Consider the following 20,145-nt stretch of genomic DNA (forward strand, 5'->3'; position numbering starts at 1 on the left):
CTATATGCCCGTGAGCAAAGCATTTAATCTACAAAGCTCTTTTATCTTCTTTCAAATAAATGGAAATGCTATATGCATTATTGGTAACTAGGTGTGCACTTGTTTAAAAAAAACATTATTCTGACAACTTTCAGAAACTGATAACTCGCGACAGCCGCATATTTTGGATTCCTCCTATTTCTGCGGCCTCTATGATATATCAAGATTTTTTAAATTTTGGACTTTTGGTAATAATAATAATAATAGGCATTTATATAGCGCCATCTATCTAGAAATATTCTATTCCGAGGCGCGTTGTTATTATTATTATAATAATGGTAGACATTACAGTTATAACGAAAGTAAAAAAGGATAACAAGCAAAACGGTATCATCAACTTCCCTGCATTATATAAGCTAATTATGTCTATAGCCTAGGCCCCTATATACAAAATGCTAAATTTGAAATTCAATAACTGAATTATTATTCTTCTAATTTTCATTAAATTTCAGGGTAATGTTACTTAAATGTTATCATTTTGACATAATCATTTGAAAATTTTCGCCTGGTTTTACCTATTTTAAGCTGGGGGCGTAGTGGTTTAGTAGTTACGAATCTCGTCTTTGAACATGGGGGAAGCCCAGGCGTGATTTCCTTCAGCAAGAAATTTACTCTCATTGTGTTGCACTGAACCCAGGTGAGGCGAATTAACACCTGCAGGCATGATTAATTCCTTGAATGCACCAAGCCTCTCTTGTTTCCTTCCTCCATGAGGTCGGAGATCGCTGATAACAGTAAAAATGACAAGCGCCTTTAGCAGCTGGAGCTACAACTGGGGTTCCATTATAGTGCGCCATTGAAAAGGCATCTAGATAAGTGGAGTCTCATTAATGCGATATATCATTAGGCCTATCCGTTTGTTAAACCCAAGTTCTCCGATGTTTATCACCCTTACTGAACTACGACGACAGAGTGAATTTCCATTTTATTTTGAGCTTCTCCGTATATACGTACACAGCCAAAACTGTGGTGTTAATCGGTGTACACCAGTTATTTTACACCGGTGTTAAATTGGTGGTGTTAGTTTTACACCTATAGGTGTTATTACAACACCTTTTGTTGATACATTTACACTCTTTGGTGTTAGGGCCTATGTTTAATCTCTAGGGTGTAATTTTAACACCTCAGGGTGTGGTCCTCTATTAACACCAATTGGTGTCAGTTTTAACACCGCAGTTTTTACAGTGATATAAGCCTCAGTAAAATAAAATACGTATGATTGCCAATTTTTCATTGCTAAAAAACTTAGTATTTTTCGGGAAGGGGGGGGGGATAACTTAAATTAATTTACTTACTCTGTATTTGGCATTTAGGCCGGCCTACTCTTATTGAGGATATACGATTTTTTTGTACACTTTGGTGATAAATGAAACAAAAAACGCGATTGATTTTTCCCCTTTCCATTCTCCCCCCCCCCTCCTCTATCACTCTTCTCGATCGCATCGCATACCCCCTTAATTTCTCTCTCTTTTTGTCTTCTTCCCTGAATTTTTGCAAACATTTTTTCTCATCACACAATATTCCAGATCAAAATACATGAATTAAAAAAACATGTCTTTTATTTGCTAATTTTTAAAACGATACGTAATTCCTTTTCTTATTCTCCTTCTTTGTATCAGGTATATGAATATATAAAATTTTATACTAAACATTTAACTAATAAATTTCAAGCATTTTCTGAAAATTGAAACGTACAAGAACAATTAAAATGCAGCGTCACTAGGGAAAGTAAATCTACTCTTAAGATTAGTGATTTACTTTTTTATTCGATTTTAACGAATCATGATGCAATGCACTTGCCATGCTTACAACTCTTCCCCGACTCATTGACTCTATACATTTTGTTCTCTGACCCCACCTCCCCTACAATAGGGCATTTTTATTGAATAGAATCTCGATTTAGATTTTGCTTACATACCAATATGAACAAAATTTATGTAAACTGATTTTTTTTTACTTTTATTTCCCAATGAAAACAAAGTCATTCAACATAAATTTGCGTTCACATAATATGAACGCGAAAGTATAAAACATATTTATTTTAAAGAACGCCCTATTGACTGTGCAAGAGAGGGGGGGGGGGGCACTTGTTTAAAACTTAAACTACTGATAGTACAGTTTTAAACAACATGCTTGAAAGTTTAAACATGGTTTTCACAGAGGGGGGGGGGGGGGGGGTAGTTAATGTTCGCTAATAATATCATTTTTTTATATTTTACGGAAATCATTAGAGTCAGTTTTGATGTCTGGGAGGACTGGACCTTCGATGAACTGCAACCTTCAAATAATGTTCTGAATAACACGTTTTGTTCTACTGGCTAAATAGGACACCTTTTTTTCTTTATGTTGAAGTTAGATTCAAGTTTAAAGTTTATCTGTTTAATTGTTTGAAGAAGGGTGATAACACAGGAGATTAAAAAGTCCACCATTGGCGTTCATATGGGGGGGGGGGGGTGCTTCCAGGGCCGTAGATAGAGGGGGGTATGGCAGTCGGCAAATTCATGCACCAGTTGGCATAAGAAAAGAAAAAAGATAAAGAGAGAAAGAAAGAGAGAGAGAGAAAAAAAGAAAGAGAGTAAGAAAGAAAGAAAGAAATAAAGAAAAGAGCATGATAGAGGTACTACCTTACAGAATGTCGACTTACACAGGGCGGATCCAGCTTTCGCCAATAGGGGGGGGGGGGGGAGCAAATTTTTCTTTTCACCCATATTTTGCTCGATCGGCTCGATTTTTTGGAATTTCATGATTTTGTCCTGAAAATTGAACATTCTGGGCAATGTTTTTGATCCTGAACAAGATGCGTTATAACTAGATAATTACTGCGAGTGCAAAGCGCAAGCAGATTTTTTTTAATATACTTTCTTGCCTTTCCGTAAAGGTACCAGTTAAGGACTGTTTGTAGTTAGCCATGAAGACGATACATATTTTCAACAATCATAGAAATAATGCGAGCGCGAGCCGAAAAAGGACATTCTTTCAGCACTTTTGTTATGAACAAGATAGGTATTTAGACCAAAAATGGGACAACCTATTCATGCTTTGTAAATCATGAAAAGGATGAATAATTGGGTATCTTCCAACCTTATTATTGCGAGCGCGAAGCGCGAGCAAAATATTTTTGATATTCTGATATTAAGTCGATAATTTAAGCACGTCTTAAATCAGTAACAAGCTGCATGCGTATCTCAATAAACATGCGTGCGCGTGTTTTAGATTTATTTAGACCTAGAATCTAGGCAATCTAAATACATCTTCTATCATGAAAATCAATGATGCGAGCGCGAAGCGCGAGCTAAGACTATTTACAGGAGGAAAATTGTGAAGTGGATAACGATCGCACCCAATACGATTGCCAAAGCGCGAGCTGATCTTATTATTATTATTTTTGACCAAGGACCGGCCCACTCCGAGGACATTTTGTCATCATTATGAAAATGATGACTATCTTCCTATTCCTCTTCCTAGGCACGAGATGAAACTTGCCGATATTCAATTTTGAATAAGGGACAATTTGATTATTAGGATTATTATCTTAAAAACCCGTTTGTTCAATTAAGTCTATCACTAATGAGGCTCTTTTAAGTACAGGCATCAATTAGCACCATTCAGAGAAAGGTTGTCGCGAGTGGTGGACCCAAACTAATGAAACTTGTGTAGTGTAGAATATGGTGGTTTTACACAGCATTGGCGTAACCTCAATTTCCTTACAACCAATCTCAAGACAAAAAAACTATCAAAGATTGAGGAAAGAAAAAGAACAAGCCTGTTGAGATCTGGGAGCCCACATTGCAGAAAGAGTTGTAACTACATCAATGACATCAAATCAATTGCAAGTTAATAATACGCGCATTTAACTGGTTAAAGATGAAGTTGCGATTGATCGCAGTGGTTTATACAACCGAACCTTGGAAGGAGCACGATCGAGTACACAGTGAAAAAAAATTATACAACGCTGTTTACTATATGAACCTTACAGTAATTGTTTAAACAGTTTAAACAACTTTTTAAATCTTAAGCAACAAAGATTAATCTTCAATATCTAATTTTCAATAAATTAAACATGATTGTTTAAACGGTTAAACAAATACTGTAAGGTTCATATAGTAACAACGTTGTATAAAATCTTAAACAGCTTTTTTACTGTGTATATATATATATATAGTTTGACTAGGTTTATATTAATTTTGTATTCAAGTAGGGCATTGCTTTTGGCTTCTATATCACTGGTTCCACCTCTTGTCAGATTTCAATAGGCCAGTCAAAATTTTCACGTTATATGTTTCTTAAACTAATCTACTGAGAACAGCTTGTCCCTTCTTGCACATCTGGATTTCCTCACTGCGCCTTTCAGGGTTTCTATTAAACTTCATTATCCTTGGTCGGATCAGACGTGTGGACAGCAATTCGTCGACCTCTCTTCTTCGAGTGATGTAGCCTTCTATAGCCATGATAGGTAAACCCTGATCTTGCGCCGTAGTATAGGATGTGGCATGTATTGCTGAGGTCTAATATGATATAGTCCTTAAAACAATACACTAAACCATTCTATTTCACATTCTTTGCCAATATAACAAACAAATTGCCCCTTGACTCCTAACTCTTTGTCCCTTTAAAAAGTCAGGTTAATATTCACAGCTTGTCATGGGATCTTTCTCGTTTGTCAAGGATGATGTCGATGATGTAATACAAGACGAGTGTCACGAAAGACAAAATGGCAGATCCCCTAAATATACACAACAAAAAAAGTAAGTCCCCCCCTAAACAAACATCAATAATTTCCGAACCAATGCGAGTTTTTGATATATTTTTACATGAGCGTGTAGGTAATTTTATAAGCTACCCTCTGAGTAAATTTTGTGGATGTATCTTACGTCATGCTTCAGTGAGCACCATCAGAAGGCAAAAATGTCACTTTTCAAAAGTCACAAGCAAAATATCATGACTTTGAGTCCATTTTATTGGAACTAATTCCACATTCTCATCATGAAAAATAGTCAGAAGGCTTGTAAAAGGTACTTTCTAAAAGACGATACAACTTTTTAAGCTAAATTTCACGGTTGAATAAACTCAAGTCCAAATTTGCTATAATTGGATTTTTACACATTTCTATCAATAAAAAAGCCAGAATATGATGACAGTTATTTTTGGGAAGACTATATTCAACAATATTCATCGTTTCACGGTTCAATGAACATCTATTGGAAACAAAAATGCCATTTTCAAATATCGTAGGCAAGTATTGCTTCATTTTGGTTACTGAAAATGATCTTTTCTCAACTTTTTCGTTATGTTCATGACTAATTAACATGCTTCAATGATTCAAAGGTGTCAAATTAAACATTTACGCTTGAATGAACATGTGGAATGTGATTAGCTATTTTTTACGTTATTGGAAAAAATGCAATTTGTAACTATGGATATCTGCCACAAAACTCCTTGCACAGTTCATTTGATTTGATTTTCATGAAAATCCCTTTTTTTTAATGCATCAGTGAGCATACAATATTCGAAAATTATGCAAATGAGAAGAAAGTTCAAGGCCTTGGCCCCACTCTGTACCGTATCGAATGGTTATTTTGGTGTGCGCACCTTTTGGATAGTGTGACTCTGAAGCCATATGCGAAGTTTCATGAAATAACTGTTGGCAGAAGTAACAAAAACCGTCCATGAAACAAACCCTCATTTCATATTTGTTAAAATTTTGACTTCCTCTCTCATAGACGTGTGTACATTATGTGTGCATATGTTTAAGCATACGTAATCCCTTATTCAATATGGTGGAACTTTTTTTCAAGGCTGTCTTTAGCAATGTCGTTTGGCAGTAATGTTTATCAACCTATGGGCATAATTCTGTGCAAAAATGAAATCGATTTGTTAATTTATGGATGAGTGAGCACGCATCAAAGTGGGAAAATTGGTATTTTCAATGTCACAGACTCATTTTAAAGGGTAATAAAGTGAATATTGGGGGCAAATCTGGTTTCAAATGTGTCTTTAATTGCTGTTCTTTTATCATACATCATTTCTATCACCAAACACTTTCCGAACTTTGACCATTTTCATGGTTGAGCGAGCACATTCGAAAACTTCGGAATGAATACTCTTTATACTGCATAAATGTATTCTTTTCCTAACAATTTCTCAGGATCAGTTGAATGTATGGACAGATCAGTGGTGGATCCAAAATTTTAAATGGGGGAGGGGCCTATAATCGGGGGAGCCATCAACTTTTTTCAAATTTTAACATGATCTAACAAGTTGTAGAAGATACTACCAAAAACCCCTATGATGATATGTCACAATACAGGGGCCGCAGAGCAGTTTTCAAAGTGGGAGGGGGAAGGGGGGCTGGCCATGCCAAAAATCACAATCGTATTACATTTTTGTACTTGCTTATGGAAAAAACTGGGGGGCCCCCAGCCCCCCCCCCCGCTTCCGCGGCCCCTGCAATACATCGTGCTCACTCAACCATGAACATACGATATCAAAATTTGGTCTGAAGTGGTTAAATGATGGATAGTAAAACAGCATAACACCATAAAATTCACCTAAAAACAATTTTTGCCCAACTTTGTATTTGCACAATCTTAAAAACGACTCTTGTGACTTTCAAAAATGGTCATTTTTAATTCAATCTTTAATTACTCATGCATGACTCAGCCGATCAATTTCATTTCTTTCCAGGAGTTGCTTAATGAGTGTAGAAAACTACCCATGAAATATCATATCTCAAACTGATTCGGTTCAAAAGTTACAGCAATTTGATTTAGGGGGGACTTACTTTTTTTGTTGTGTATAGATTCCTGGCTCCAAAGTTGTCGTAGATGACTCCGCCAAGAATGATTCCGACTCCCTTTCCTGTGGATAAAACATACATTTTAGTTGTAACATGGACAAAGGAATAAAATAGTATTCTCTGTTCTCATCGCCGATCTTTCGGGTATATTAAGCACATTTGGCCTCGACGGGTCTATAGTGCTGCTAAAAAGTAGTGGTTTCATATCGGCGTCAACAGAGAGTTAGGCTTTGCTCAGCGACGCACGATTTCAAGAACACGCAGTAAATGTATTGCCAATTCCCTTCAAATGACAATAACAGTTGGGAGGCCTTCGCCGAAAATTTGAAAACAAGAACAGTTTCGTCCTTAATTTCGGAGCTGACGAAAAAATTGCGAATATGTCGTCTGTCCAGAGTCCAAGCAAGACGATTCTGTTGCTTTGACTCACCAATTTTCGACTTCTCGGTTGTTCTTTTTTATGAAAAACATTTGACAATACATTTTTCTAGGTTCTTGGAAGCCCTCTGCGTCTTGGTACGAAAACTTTTTATCTTAATCGAAATCACTCAGTCGGAATGAATCGGGATAATGAACAATTAACGTACTGGCTGCCTGCCTGCGCATAAGTTTTGGACATGTTCAACTCGATCAGGACGTTCGTCCATAGCAGACGGATTTACAGGTTGGGGTCCAGGCGAGTAACTGGGTGGTGGGGGAAGTGAGCTTCTCCCTCATTTCTACAGTGCGTATAAAAAAAAAGTTTACACTTAAAAAAAGCCATAGGAATTAAAAAAAAAATACAACACATGCGTAATATTCTTGGGTTTGGGTTTCATCTATACAATGAAAGTAAAAATTTTAACCGAAAGTTACACTTGAGGGAGCACTGTCCATTTTTGTGAAGCTCGCAGAAATCTGTTTGCGCAGAAATGCTCTTTTTCACGCTGTGTCAAGGGGAAAAGGCGAGATCAAACTTACCCTGCGAAACATTTCTCACATTTCCCTTGCACTTTGAGTTAAATGAAATAAAACGGATACATGCAAGCATTTTGCAGTGTTTTGTAACAATTTGCCATCAAAATTAAAATGTGAACACTTACTTAGCACGTGTCATATAAGCTTTTGTTTAGACATAGTTATGTTCTCAGATCCAGCTGGCACAAAAAGGGTAAAGGTCCCTTTTTGTGCCAGCTGGATCTGAGGACATAACTAAATCTAAACAAAAGCTTATATGAGACGTCTCCAACATTATTTCACTAAGTTTTTATCACTTAAAGTGGGTTAAATTTACATTTCATTTTTCATATAATGCTTGTTTCTCCACACTTTTCCCAAGCTTGACAATGATTAACCAAATGAAAATCAAGCCTAAGCCATTTCATAAAAATCACAGCTCAGTGTAAAGCAAATATCGTCACGATGGCCTCGGTGTGTGGGGGAGTGGGGTGGGGCGAAATGGCACTCTTCGAAGTGTTTTGAGCAAGGAAACAAATTTAAAACAAGTGGAATGCCTCTGGCCGTCTCACCTGCATCACGCGGTTCAATATAGCAGCAGTGCTGACTTTGAATACTACTCTAACTCACACAAGATGTTCAGTGATACATGGTTACTCTTATGTCCACTTTTTATGAACGAGACCAATAAACTTACAGAGATATGATGGTTATTCAACAAAAAACCCCAACATAGCCAAAGTTCATTGACCTTACATGACCTTTGACCTTGATCATGTGACCTGAAACTCGCACAGGATGTTCAGTGATACTTGATTACTCTTATGTACAAGTTTCATGAATCAGATCCATAAATTTTCAAAGTTACGATGGTAATTCAACAGATACACCCAATTCGGCCAAAGTTCATTGACCTTTGACCTTGGTCATGTGACCTGAAATGCATACAGGATGTTCAGTGATATTTGATTACTCATATGTCCAAGTTTAATGAACTAGACTAATAAACATTCAAAGTTATGATGGTAATTCAACAGATACCCCCGATTCGGCCAAAGTTCATTGACCCTAAATGACCTTTGACCTTAATCATGAGACCTGAAACTTGCACAAAATATTCAGTGATGCTTGATTACTATTATGTCCAAGTTTCATGAATCAGATCCATAAACTTTCAAAGTTATGATGGGAATTCAACAGATATCCCCAATTCGGCCAAAGTTCATTGACCCTAAATGACCTTTGACCTTGGTCATGTGACGTGAAACTCATGCAGGATGTTCAGTGATACTTGATTAACCTTATGTCCAAGTTTCATGAAATAGGTCTATATATTTTCTAAGTTATGATGACATTTCAAAAACTTAACCTCAGGTTAAGATTTCGATGTTGATTCCTCCAACATGGTCTAAGTTCATTGACCCTAAATGACCTTTGACCTTGGTCATGTGACATGAAACTCTAATAGGATGTTCAGTAATACTTGATTAACCTTATGGCCAAGTTTCATGAACTAGGTCCATATACTTTCTAAGTTATGATGTCATTTCAAAAACTTAACCTCAGGTTAAGATTTGATGTTGACGCCGCCGCCGCCGCCGTCGGAAAAGCGGCGCCTATAGTCTCACTTGCTTCGCAGGTGAGACAAAAAGTAAAATATATCTTCAAATCAATTTTACCATCTAAATTCCATGTGTTATTCATGATTAATGTCTACTTTTATTCGCATAACTATTTCAAAGTTCTGCGCAAATTATTTTCCACTAACTTTTCAAAAGTAAGTGGTGCTCACTCAAGCGGAAATATTTTTCGAGAGTTATATCGTCATTTGCTTAAATGGGTCTGTACCAATGTTAAAATGTGGAACAATCTTCAGGATATTACAAATATATAATTTTACAGGACTTTTTCTAAGTGTTAACTTTTTTTGATACGCACTGTATAAACATGTGCAAAACATGTAAAAATTACCATGTGATTGTATTTTGTTGGCATGTCATTCCCCACTTTTGATCGAAGCGTCCTCCCAATTTCAAAACCGTCCAGCTAACCTTGATTCACTCCCCAGACTAAACGTCCAATCAGCCCGAGGAATAAAGAAATATAGCTTTAAATCTTATTCGAGAAGTGAGAACCTAGCTATCATGAGTCTCACCAGAGCGATGTCGACCAACTTCGTACGATCTTGAACAATGCCATTGGCGCTGAATACCAAGATAACCGTTTCTGAACTAAGACCAGGAGCCCGTTTTAAGGACTTGCAACTGTTGTAACTTTGCAATTATGGCAACTACTATGATAACCATGATTCTGATTGGCTGATGAGCCCTGTTACCATGGTAGTTGCCATAATGGCAAAGTTACAACAGTGGCAAGTCCTTTGTTAAACGGGCCCCAGTATGATTGCTTGATCATAAGATTGCTGAATGACTGAATACCATGTTTAACCCAACAGCTCATTGCAAGGCTCCTACTGTCAAACCGATCGGTTTAATCTACAGAACAAGGTATTTTCACCAAATGGGTCCAATTTTAGCAAGAAGAACAGGGTCAATCTACCTTGATATAACGGTGATCAACAACGATCTAATTTCCTACTTAAATAATATACCTGACATCTTCGTAATATTTTGGGCAGGGTGAACAGGCAGCCAGACAAAGTACCAACAAGTTAGTACGACGCCGATCGTGATAGCTCGGCCCCGATCTTCTTCCAGAGTTAAACCAACAAGGCCAAAAATGACCAACATAGCATATAATGTAGGCGGAGGCTGCAGTTATTGTCTTTGCTGTTATGCAGAACGCAAGCGAGACAGTAACTGCAGCCTCCGGCTAGTATAGGTTACACATAACCTGGCAAATCAGACCAAGGATGACCAGGAAACATCTTGCATGACCCGATCGAGCTGATCAATTCGGCAGTGGAGACCGCTGACAATACTTACCTAAACCGAACAAGGTGCTGAACGTGAGTGACTGCATGGTGGCCGCCAGTTCGGGAGGGGAGCTTTGATGGATAAAGAAGACTGCAGTCGGCCACATTAACCCATAGGTGATCCCATGAAGAAGTTCAATTGGTAGGACGGTCCAAGGATTCTGCAGGAGCGAGTAGCCGAGAGACCTTAATGAGAAGCCGATGAGAGCAATTCCAAGAACAGTTCGGTGGCCAATCTTTTCTCTGATCTTTGATGCATACGTCAAAAAGACAACCTCTGATGCGCAAGAAACTGTCAAGCACAAACCCATAACAGTTGCCTCTCCATCTATTTCTGCAAGAAACAAAAATAAATAGGTCTCGATGAACGCAAACATGATTCCCATTGACAGCATGACGGTAAAGAAAACGATCACCTTTGGTTTCAAAAGGACATCTTTCGCGTCCCTGGCTAAAGATTTCGTGGTCCGTTGCTTAACGCGGATTGGGATAAAAGAAACAGTTGCTGCACAGAGTGCAAATAAGGTTATAAAAAGAACAAATGCGGGAAGATACGAGTTGAATGCGTTTGGATGGGCAGCAGTATATGCGGATACAGCGATACCTGAGAGAGGTGCAAGAGCGCCATATGCTATACTTGCAAACATTCGTTGGCGCCCGTACTGAAAATTTTGTCCCGTTTCTTTATATTCATCGATGAGTGTAATCGTAAACGTATCAATAAGAGTTTCAGCTGAGCCTTGAAACATTCTACCAATGACGCATATCAGAAACATAATCACAAAAATGTCATAATTTCCCTCCTGGGAGATTATTTCATAGTTGCCTTGATCTAGCAATTGAGTCGTCCCGTTTATTATCTCCAGTAGTGCCTTGCTGAATGAGGAATTGTTGCATTTTACTAATAGATATTTATTGCACTCTATTACATGCATATGATATTGGTATTCACATGCCTTTGACAAGTCATCATGAAACACACATGTATCGTCTGGAGCAGCACCATCCATGTTCTCATCTCCCCTATTCTCGCGATCAGAATCTGTATCTGTTGCAAGGCTAATGAATGAACATTCAAGGATATCCTCCAGAAACGCTGCAGCAGTAGATGTATTTAGAATCTTGATATTTGAGAACTTGCAAGCATTTTCATCCACTAACTCCTTGAATTCCGAGTACGTTACGTTCTGGAATTTACAAGGAGGAATCCCTTTTGTCATATTTAGATGCTGGCGATAGAAGACACTAAATATCTGTCCTGTGTTACATGTTGAGTTGGTCGCGTTTAGTTCGGTATGATGTGAATTTATGCCAGTACTGATTTGTGGTAAAAGAAAGGGCATGAAAACAGAATTCCCGTAAACTATAGCTGTTCCATAGAGGCACATGAGAAGCATCGCTTTGTGCTTACTAAACTTATCCGATATTGTCCCGCATAGCAAGGACGCCACAACGCCAAAGAAAGGTCCAAGGGTGGTGACTGTACCAATCTCTATCACAGAAAGGCCAAGATATGACATATAGACCGGAAGGAAGGGCGTCAAGCTCACCTGACCTGGAAAGGAATAAGAGATGTCGTATAAAGAAGACATTGCGTATGTCGCTGCCGGGCGGGGTTGGAGGGGGGCCTCGGAAAGACCTTCTGTGACTAAAAATGTGAATTAATAAATCAATCTGCAAAACAAAGGCAGAGAATCCCATGTCCAATGGCTTTTTAAATCAAATGAGTAATAAACTGATAAGTCAGTCATGAATAGCAACTTATATGGCCTTGAATTCATTTACTTAGCCAACAAAAATGCAATTCAAAGTGACGTCAAGGAGGTCACTCAAGGTTTTATCTATCATATTTCATCGGTGTAAATTTCATTTCAACCCTATCATCGAGGAGATTTAAACCTGGGGAAACTGAGTTTTGTATCTCTTTCCTTTACCTGTTTACTATCAATAATCAAATATGTTAAATTACATATATATATACAATACGGGTTTGTATGTTTATGTGCGTGTAAAAGGGCCCTAATTCTTACCTGTTCGGATGCAGGTTAACATTATATATATATATATATATATATATATATATATATATATATATATATATATATATAAAAAAAATATTCATAAATGTGAGAAATCATACATGTACAACAGCTTTGGTAACTCTTTTATTTATAACTCTTATGCAACTCATATGTATATATAAAGAGAGAGAGAGCTTGCCAAAGTCAAGTTTTAACCCTATCTAGGCCGGGGTATTTTGGGAGTTCATATGGCCGATCTCGGCCGTTGACCGCATGATCGCGCCAAAAATTGGCACGCAGGTTGCCACGGACATAATCTTCAAGATTGTATAGTAATTTATTCCATGCAAATCATTATTAAATGATTATGCTAATTTATGCCTAATTAGTATGCGAAATCATACTTTTTCCTCTAACTCCCTAAATAAAGCTCCAAATGTACTAATTTTTGGTATAGAAACTTTTTGTGGTGTTCTTAGCAAGTGTACATGAAAAAAATCGCTATATCAAATCATTTCTTATGTATTATATTGTTTTTTGCAATGTCTTATGTATTTCTTGGTGTTTTGACCTTTTGTTTTTCATTGTTTTTGCAGTGAAATTTGTTGGGGACTCTTCTGTGATCATAAAAAGCATAAAATAAATACATTTAGACCAGCAAAACTAAATATGATCATACATTTATGAATTTTGGTTGAAAACACAATTTTCATTGACTTTGTACACAAAATCACGTTTTTGAGCAATTTTTGGTTTGACATGCAGTTACATAATGTTGCGTAATTTCGGAACCATGTACCCGGGTGACGCAAAATTGGTCTCAAAAGTTGCGCAAGACATGAAAGTAAAAAGTTGGCCAGCGGCGTGGTCAGAAAATTTTGCGCGACAAAAATATCGCGTGATTCGTTGAGGGGGCCTCCGAGCCCCCCCCCCCGGCCTAAATAGGGTTAATTGACCAAAGAGTAACAAATGATAAGATCTTACCACCACCAAAGAGGAAATGAGTAGCTTTTACAGCTAAAAAGATTCTGATTCCATTTTTCTTCGGCTGATCTATAATACGAATAAAAGAAAAAAAGTGGAAAAAATAGTCGTGTAAATAATAATGATAATAATTTATAACTTTATGAATGTTTTTTTATTGAAAAAAATTTAATGAACTTATCAGAGCGACCAAAAGGGAATAGTGAGACAAATAGAAAGAAAACAGTCAAAGTATTTTTTGTCAAAACAAAACACACTCATTTACAGGGGTTATCTACGATCTCCGTGTAAGATGCACTGTCTCATTTATCGCGGCCAATCATGATTGATTTTATTGTCATTTAGGAAATACTTGTTGTTGACATTCAAACACAACAAAGTCACTTATATATAAGAATAATTGTAAGAGAAATAAAATGTATATTTAATCAATTAACTCTTCAAGATATGTGAGATGTATTATTTTGTCTGATTTATTCTGTGTAAATGAATAAAAGTAAAAATAATCCAACAAACATTTTCTTTGTTACTTGTTCGGTATCAATATCGTAACACACTAAAATATACATATTACATGGCAAAGAAAAGATACAGGCCTATTGAAAATAATGAATAATGTGAGAGTATAGTCATGCATTTGCTTTGGCTGACTGTAGTCAAAATCAATAATATTTTGATTATCATCACAATTATTACGATCAGCATCTCTGTCAGTATTAGCTATTACCGCAATACCGCTACTGATGCAGATCCAAAAATAATTGTGTACTATTTACACGTGTCAATCATCATGATCATATTGCGTGAAGGCTACCGCACAAAGATATACCACTGGTCCACGACCAGATTTTGGAATTTTCTGAAACTTTGAATGAAAAGTATCTCTTAAGTTGAGGTTCAATTAGCTGTAAGAATACTGATATAACAATGTTTGATGATTGCAAGCCTTTATTTTGGAGTAAAGGCCAAATTGATTTCAAATCCTATATATGTATGGCAGAACATACGATTGCTACATGTCTTTACGACTAGATGATCAGTTCGCTTTTATTCTAAAAAAGCATCGTGACAGATTTGAACATAAATTCGTAGGATAATTTAGAACTTTATTTATATGTTCCGTGTCTCAATATTAGATACAATTTTTATTACGTTTTAGTCCACAATCGGGTCGCAGACCAATTGTAAAGTGTGTATTGGTTTATCATCTTGACTCAAAATGAAACAAACAAAATGTCTGGATAAAATGTTAATAATTATCATCCTCGTAAGATATAGCAGAATATCATATCGTCATCCTACCTTCAGAATGATCTACGCCACCATTATTGCCTTGGTTGTGTTCGTTGTCGGTATCATTGCCGACATCTTCATGAGTCTCGGCTCGATAGCGCCTTCCATTTAATGGTTGACGTAACGGTTCAAGTTCGATAACCACTGCGCTATTGCTTCCGTGGTCATCGTTTTTGTTGACCTGATCGTGGTCGATGAAGAAGTGATCCTCATCATCACCATCGGACGCCCGGGAGGATAGGCTTACTATTTCCGAGTCACCAAGGATGTAATCCACCCCCTTCTCGTCAAACTTTTTCTGATTAGTCATTTCAGCAGTATCTTCATCAGGCACTATCGTATCTACACAATTTTCAAGTGAGAAAGAAAAATCCTACTCGGGCATACACCTTTTTGCTCGGTTGCTTTAGTTTTTTCTGTATTCTGGACCTTTCTCTGTCTTCCTTTTCCTTCGAGTGACACAAAATGCCCTACATCAGTCTCTCATCGGATATCATCAATGTCACATCCTCACTCATTTAAGAATATACTATTTACAAATCCCTCACGTCGATTGTATCAATAGCAAATCTCTGATCAAGCTGACACGTAAGAGTTCAAGATCACTTTGAGGTCACTCGACAATGGACACGGATTTGATCTAGGACTGTAAACAGTAATAAAATCCTTTCGATGGCCATTGTCACGATTGCCAATCACTTACCAGAAAACTATAAGTCCAATATAACTGACCTTTAGACAAATTAAATAATGTTGACCATCCGCCCCAGATCAGGTGATCATTTATATTTAAGGGTCTCTTTTAGGAGGGGGGGGGGGGGATATCGAAAACTCATTGAAAAATAGCGATTCTTTTAGCATTTAGTTTTTAGAATTACTTTTGAATAAGAACTACAAAACGTATCTTTTCCCAAAAAATACTCAAATTTAGGGGGTGTTTTTGCTAGCTTTCATCACAAAACGACGGTGATAAGGGATGTAATTTAGCTCGCTTTCTTTACAGAAGCCATAAACAGAAGACGAATACATGCTAGTCTGCTGAACAAACCCTTCACTCGAGTTAAGTGATCTAAATACGTAGCGTCCAATGACTTACCATCGTTCGATATTCTTGCGTGAAAAAGTTTTAATCAGGGTCCGTGTTACCCGAATCCATTCTAGAAGGGGGCGTCTTTAACAATCTTGAACAAGCATACTCGGAATGCCTGATGATTTAAATAAATAAAAAAAAGCAAAGAATGTTGAAATAAACGAGGTAAGGAGAGAAGAGAGAAAGAGAGAGGGGAGGGAAATAACAGAGAGATAAGAAGTAAGATGAGAGGGGGTATAATCAATCCTACTTCATTCTTTTTTTTCTTTTCCTCATTCAGAGGTACTTTATTCTTCATATTCCTTTCTCATTGTAACCATTTCTTTCAAGACACAGTGCATATAGAGTTACAAAACAAGTTACATATAAATTTGCAGTAAACATAAGTATTTAATTTTAAATGTAATAAAGATGAAATTTCTCTATCTCTCTTTTAAGATATGAATTACATGAACATTGGATTTAAATCGCCATTTTACATAAAAAAGTATCTCATTCTTGTACTCGTACTAAATTGAATATAAATTGAAAGTTCTTCCTTCCATATATAGGATTTGTATTTTGCATACTGTGCAAATATCATTAACAAATAAACCAACGTAAACTTGCGATCGTGAATTTTGTATCCAATGAACAACGACGCGTCGTTTCGTTAATAGGAATTGTCATTTTAAACATAAATTGCAAAATATTCTTTATCTTTATCAAAAAATTGGCGACAGGATTACATTCTAACATAATATGAAAAAAAAAAATCTTCTGCTACACAGAACATACAAAATGTGTCATTAGCTAATTTCCAACGACATAATTGAATTTCAAGGGTGATATATTGTGCAGCATTTTCAAGTTATATTGTCGTATCTTTTTATACTTTGAATACTTTGAAGTTTAAAATTAAAAACACTTTGCCATTCAAAGTTTAGTCGTTATCCTAATTTAGATTGTCAGTATTGTATAATTTGTGGATCATATTTTTTTGGTTACAAATAAAACATGAAAATCTTTTGATTTCATGTTCTTTAATTTACAATATCTCCTCCACTAATAAAAAAAAGGATCTTCTGGAAGCTTAGAAGATAAGGTGTCACAATTGTCAGTCCATTCAGCTGGGATAACTCTTTTTAGCTTTGAATATCAATTTCATTTATTTACATATTCAATTAAAACAAACATAATCATCAATATATATATATACATTCAAACTCGACTAAGAGCGATTTACATTCTACTATTTCTAAGATTTCTTCGGTAGGTTTCCAGGCATGATTACGTAATAATTGGTGAAATATAAAAGGTTTCTTTCAAATTACATAGACTGTTATACCATGAAATTTCGTCTTTTATACTATCAATGTTGTGACATTCAGTAAATCGTTTGTCATACAAAGAGCATAATAGATCTGTATAAAAAGATGGGACTTGCTTGTTCGTACATACAATTAACATGCTTTTTTCGAACAATTGAAACGGATACACAAGGGCATCGGTCCTATATTTGCTGTCCAAAATTTAAACAAGTACGTCCATGATTGATCATCGTATTTTAAATATTTTGAAATCTATGGAAGCTTTAATGTAGATGATTTTGAATTCAAGTCTATCATATCCAATCCTCCTTTATGAAATGAATTAATACAAAACATTTCATTTTGTTTTCTTCGAGCTCCAAATAAACATATACATCATGTTCTCTAATTCACGTACCAGGTTATTTGGTACCTGTATTACAGTTGCAGGGTAAACAATTTATATTATCAAAGATTTAAGTATAACTATTTTGTCAAATATAGTAAAATTTCTCATTTTCCAGATGTTCATTATAGATTGAATTTTGACTAATTTTGTGTCCTTATTCTTTCTTTCTTACGTTTATCTGTTCCTACAAAAATACCAAGGTATTTCACTTGTTCAGATTTCAATAAACCAGTCAAATTTTTCCCGTTATATATATATATATATATATATATATATATATATGTTTCTTAAACTAATCTACTGAGAACAGCTTGTCCCTTCTTGCAGTTCTGGATTTCCTCACTGCGTCATTCAGGGTTTCTACAAACTTCATTATCCTTGGTCGGATCAGACGTGCAGACAGCAATTCGTCGACCTTTCTTCTTCGAGTGATGTAGCCTTCTATAGGCATGATAGGTAAACACTGATCTTGCGGCGTAGGATAAGATGTGGCATGTATTGCTGAGGTCTAACATAATATAGTCCTTAAAGCAATACACCAAACCATTCTTTTTCACATTATTTGCCAATATAATAATAATTTGATTTATATAGCGCTTTTTCCAGAGGATACAAAGCGCTATATACCTTAAACAAGTTAAGGTTTATGGTTATATATGTGTGTTTTTAGATGTTTTTTGAAGAGGTTAAGAGAAGAGAGGTTTCGAAGAGATGGAGGTAGTTTGTTCCAAAGACGGGGGGCAAGAGATTGAAAGGGGTTGAAACCAGCCTGTTTTGTGGACTTTGGAATTACATAGGAAGGAGTAGCGGTAGAACGAAGAGAGTATGTAGATCTTTGTTGCTGAAATAATGAAGAAATGTTAGAAGGTAGTGTGGTTGACAGAGACTTATAGGTTTGAACAAGTATTCGATAATGTATTCTGTCAGAAACAGGTAGCCAATGTAGTTCATTTAGAAGAGGGGTAGCATGACACCATTTCGGTTTTTGACATATTAATCGTGCACGTTTGTTCTGCAGGCGTTGAAGTCTTCCAAGATCTTGTTTACTAATACCCCCAAGCAAGCAACCACCACAGTCAAGCCTGGAGAGCACAAGAGCCCTAACAACATTATTACATATGTCCTTATCCAGGAAACTTCTAATTTTGATTGATTTATAACGAATTTATTCATTCCAAAATTTTAACAAAGTTACAAAGTAATGCAAAATATAATATAACAATTTGAAATGAAATAGGAACCTTCTGGAAAGCAAAGCTTGTTATCGAAGGTTTCCTTCAATAAATAAGACATATCAATGCAAAAAACAATGTATATCTATATATAATATACAAATCATATCGTTCTTGTTGAAGTTCAAAATATATATAATATACAAGTTATCATATCTTTCTTGTAAAAATTATATGTAAATCAATGTTAAATATGTATATTTTTTACATATTCTTTCAAGTAGAAGATAAACAAGGCTGGATTATATTACAGATATGAAGAAAAGTGAAAAGGACACACAAGACAAAAACGTTGCGAAAACAGGACGTGACAGAACGGTACAAGAACAAGACATGACAAAAAGTTATACCAAAACAAGACAGACGAAATATCACAAGAACAGACAAAAAATTAACAAAAGACAACAACAACAAAGGACAAAAACGAGTAAAAGAAAAACAAAAAAAAACAAATCTGCACAGGTAGAGCGAATGAAAGGAGACAGGAAAAGAAACGAAATAAAGGCAGGAGGTGGGGGGGGGGGGAAACAGAAGATCCATAAGATATCCTAAGTATGATGAATGATGTGAGTGTTATAGTTATTGGTTAGATTTTTTTTAAGTGCTCTATTGAAGCTATGAATAGTTGGCTTATTTCGTAAAGTTTGCGGAAGTGAATTCCAAAGTTTGATACCAGAAGATATGAACAGTTTGTTTGTTAATAATGTCCTTGTTCTAGGTAAATGGAAAAGTCCAGCAGATCTTGTAGGGTAGTGATGTACATTTATATTTCGTGTGAACATAGAATAAAATACGTCTGGTAGTTCATCTTTACTAAGGTTGAACATAAAAGATCCAAGATTATAATGGTAAAGATCATGTATCTTAAGAATTCCATGAGTTTTTAAAAGCACATTCGTATGTGCCCGATAATGAGAATGGCAAATAACGCGCAAAGCTTTTTTCTGAAGTAGCAAAAGTCTATTCAAATGAAAATCAGCACAACTCCCCCATGCAATAATACAAAAGTTCAAATGCGGGAGTATCAGCGTAGAGTATAAGTTTAATAATATACGAGTCGGGAAATAGAATTTAACTTTATTTATAATTCCAATATTTCTTGAAATTATTTTGCATGTGTT

General features: G+C 36.0%; 1 protein-coding gene across 1 annotated transcript; it reads right to left on the reverse strand.

Annotated features, from left to right (window-relative positions):
• Positions 1 to 4,295: 4,295 nt before the first annotated feature.
• Positions 4,296 to 15,597, reverse strand: LOC121425926 (major facilitator superfamily domain-containing protein 6-like protein B). Its single transcript, XM_041622034.1, has 5 exons — positions 15,014 to 15,597; positions 13,712 to 13,780; positions 10,717 to 12,261; positions 6,837 to 6,897; positions 4,296 to 4,768 (listed from the first exon to the last, which is right to left on the reverse strand). Exons 1-5 carry the CDS (start codon positions 15,312 to 15,314, stop codon positions 4,669 to 4,671), a joined length of 2,076 nt encoding a protein of 691 aa, XP_041477968.1. The 5' UTR covers positions 15,315 to 15,597; the 3' UTR covers positions 4,296 to 4,668.
• Between the last annotated feature and the right edge of the window lie 4,548 nt (positions 15,598 to 20,145).

The sequence above is a fragment of the Lytechinus variegatus genome, chromosome 13 (genome assembly GCF_018143015.1).
Source record: "Lytechinus variegatus isolate NC3 chromosome 13, Lvar_3.0, whole genome shotgun sequence".
NCBI classification, from domain to species: Eukaryota; Metazoa; Echinodermata; class Echinoidea; order Temnopleuroida; family Toxopneustidae; genus Lytechinus; species Lytechinus variegatus.

Bases quoted from the DNA above. Each gene is read 5' to 3' on its own strand.
- LOC121425926 (XM_041622034.1), bottom strand. From the start codon at position 15,314: ATGACTAATCAGAAAAAGTTTGACGAGAAGGGGGTGGATTACATCCTT. The intron at 13,781-15,013 runs GTAGGATGACGA...TTCGTATTATAG, and splicing joins TGGCGTAGATCATTCTGAAG to ATCAGCCGAAGAAAAATGGA. The intron at 6,898-10,716 runs GTAAGTATTGTC...TTTTATCCACAG, and splicing joins CAGCACCTTGTTCGGTTTAG to GAAAGGGAGTCGGAATCATT.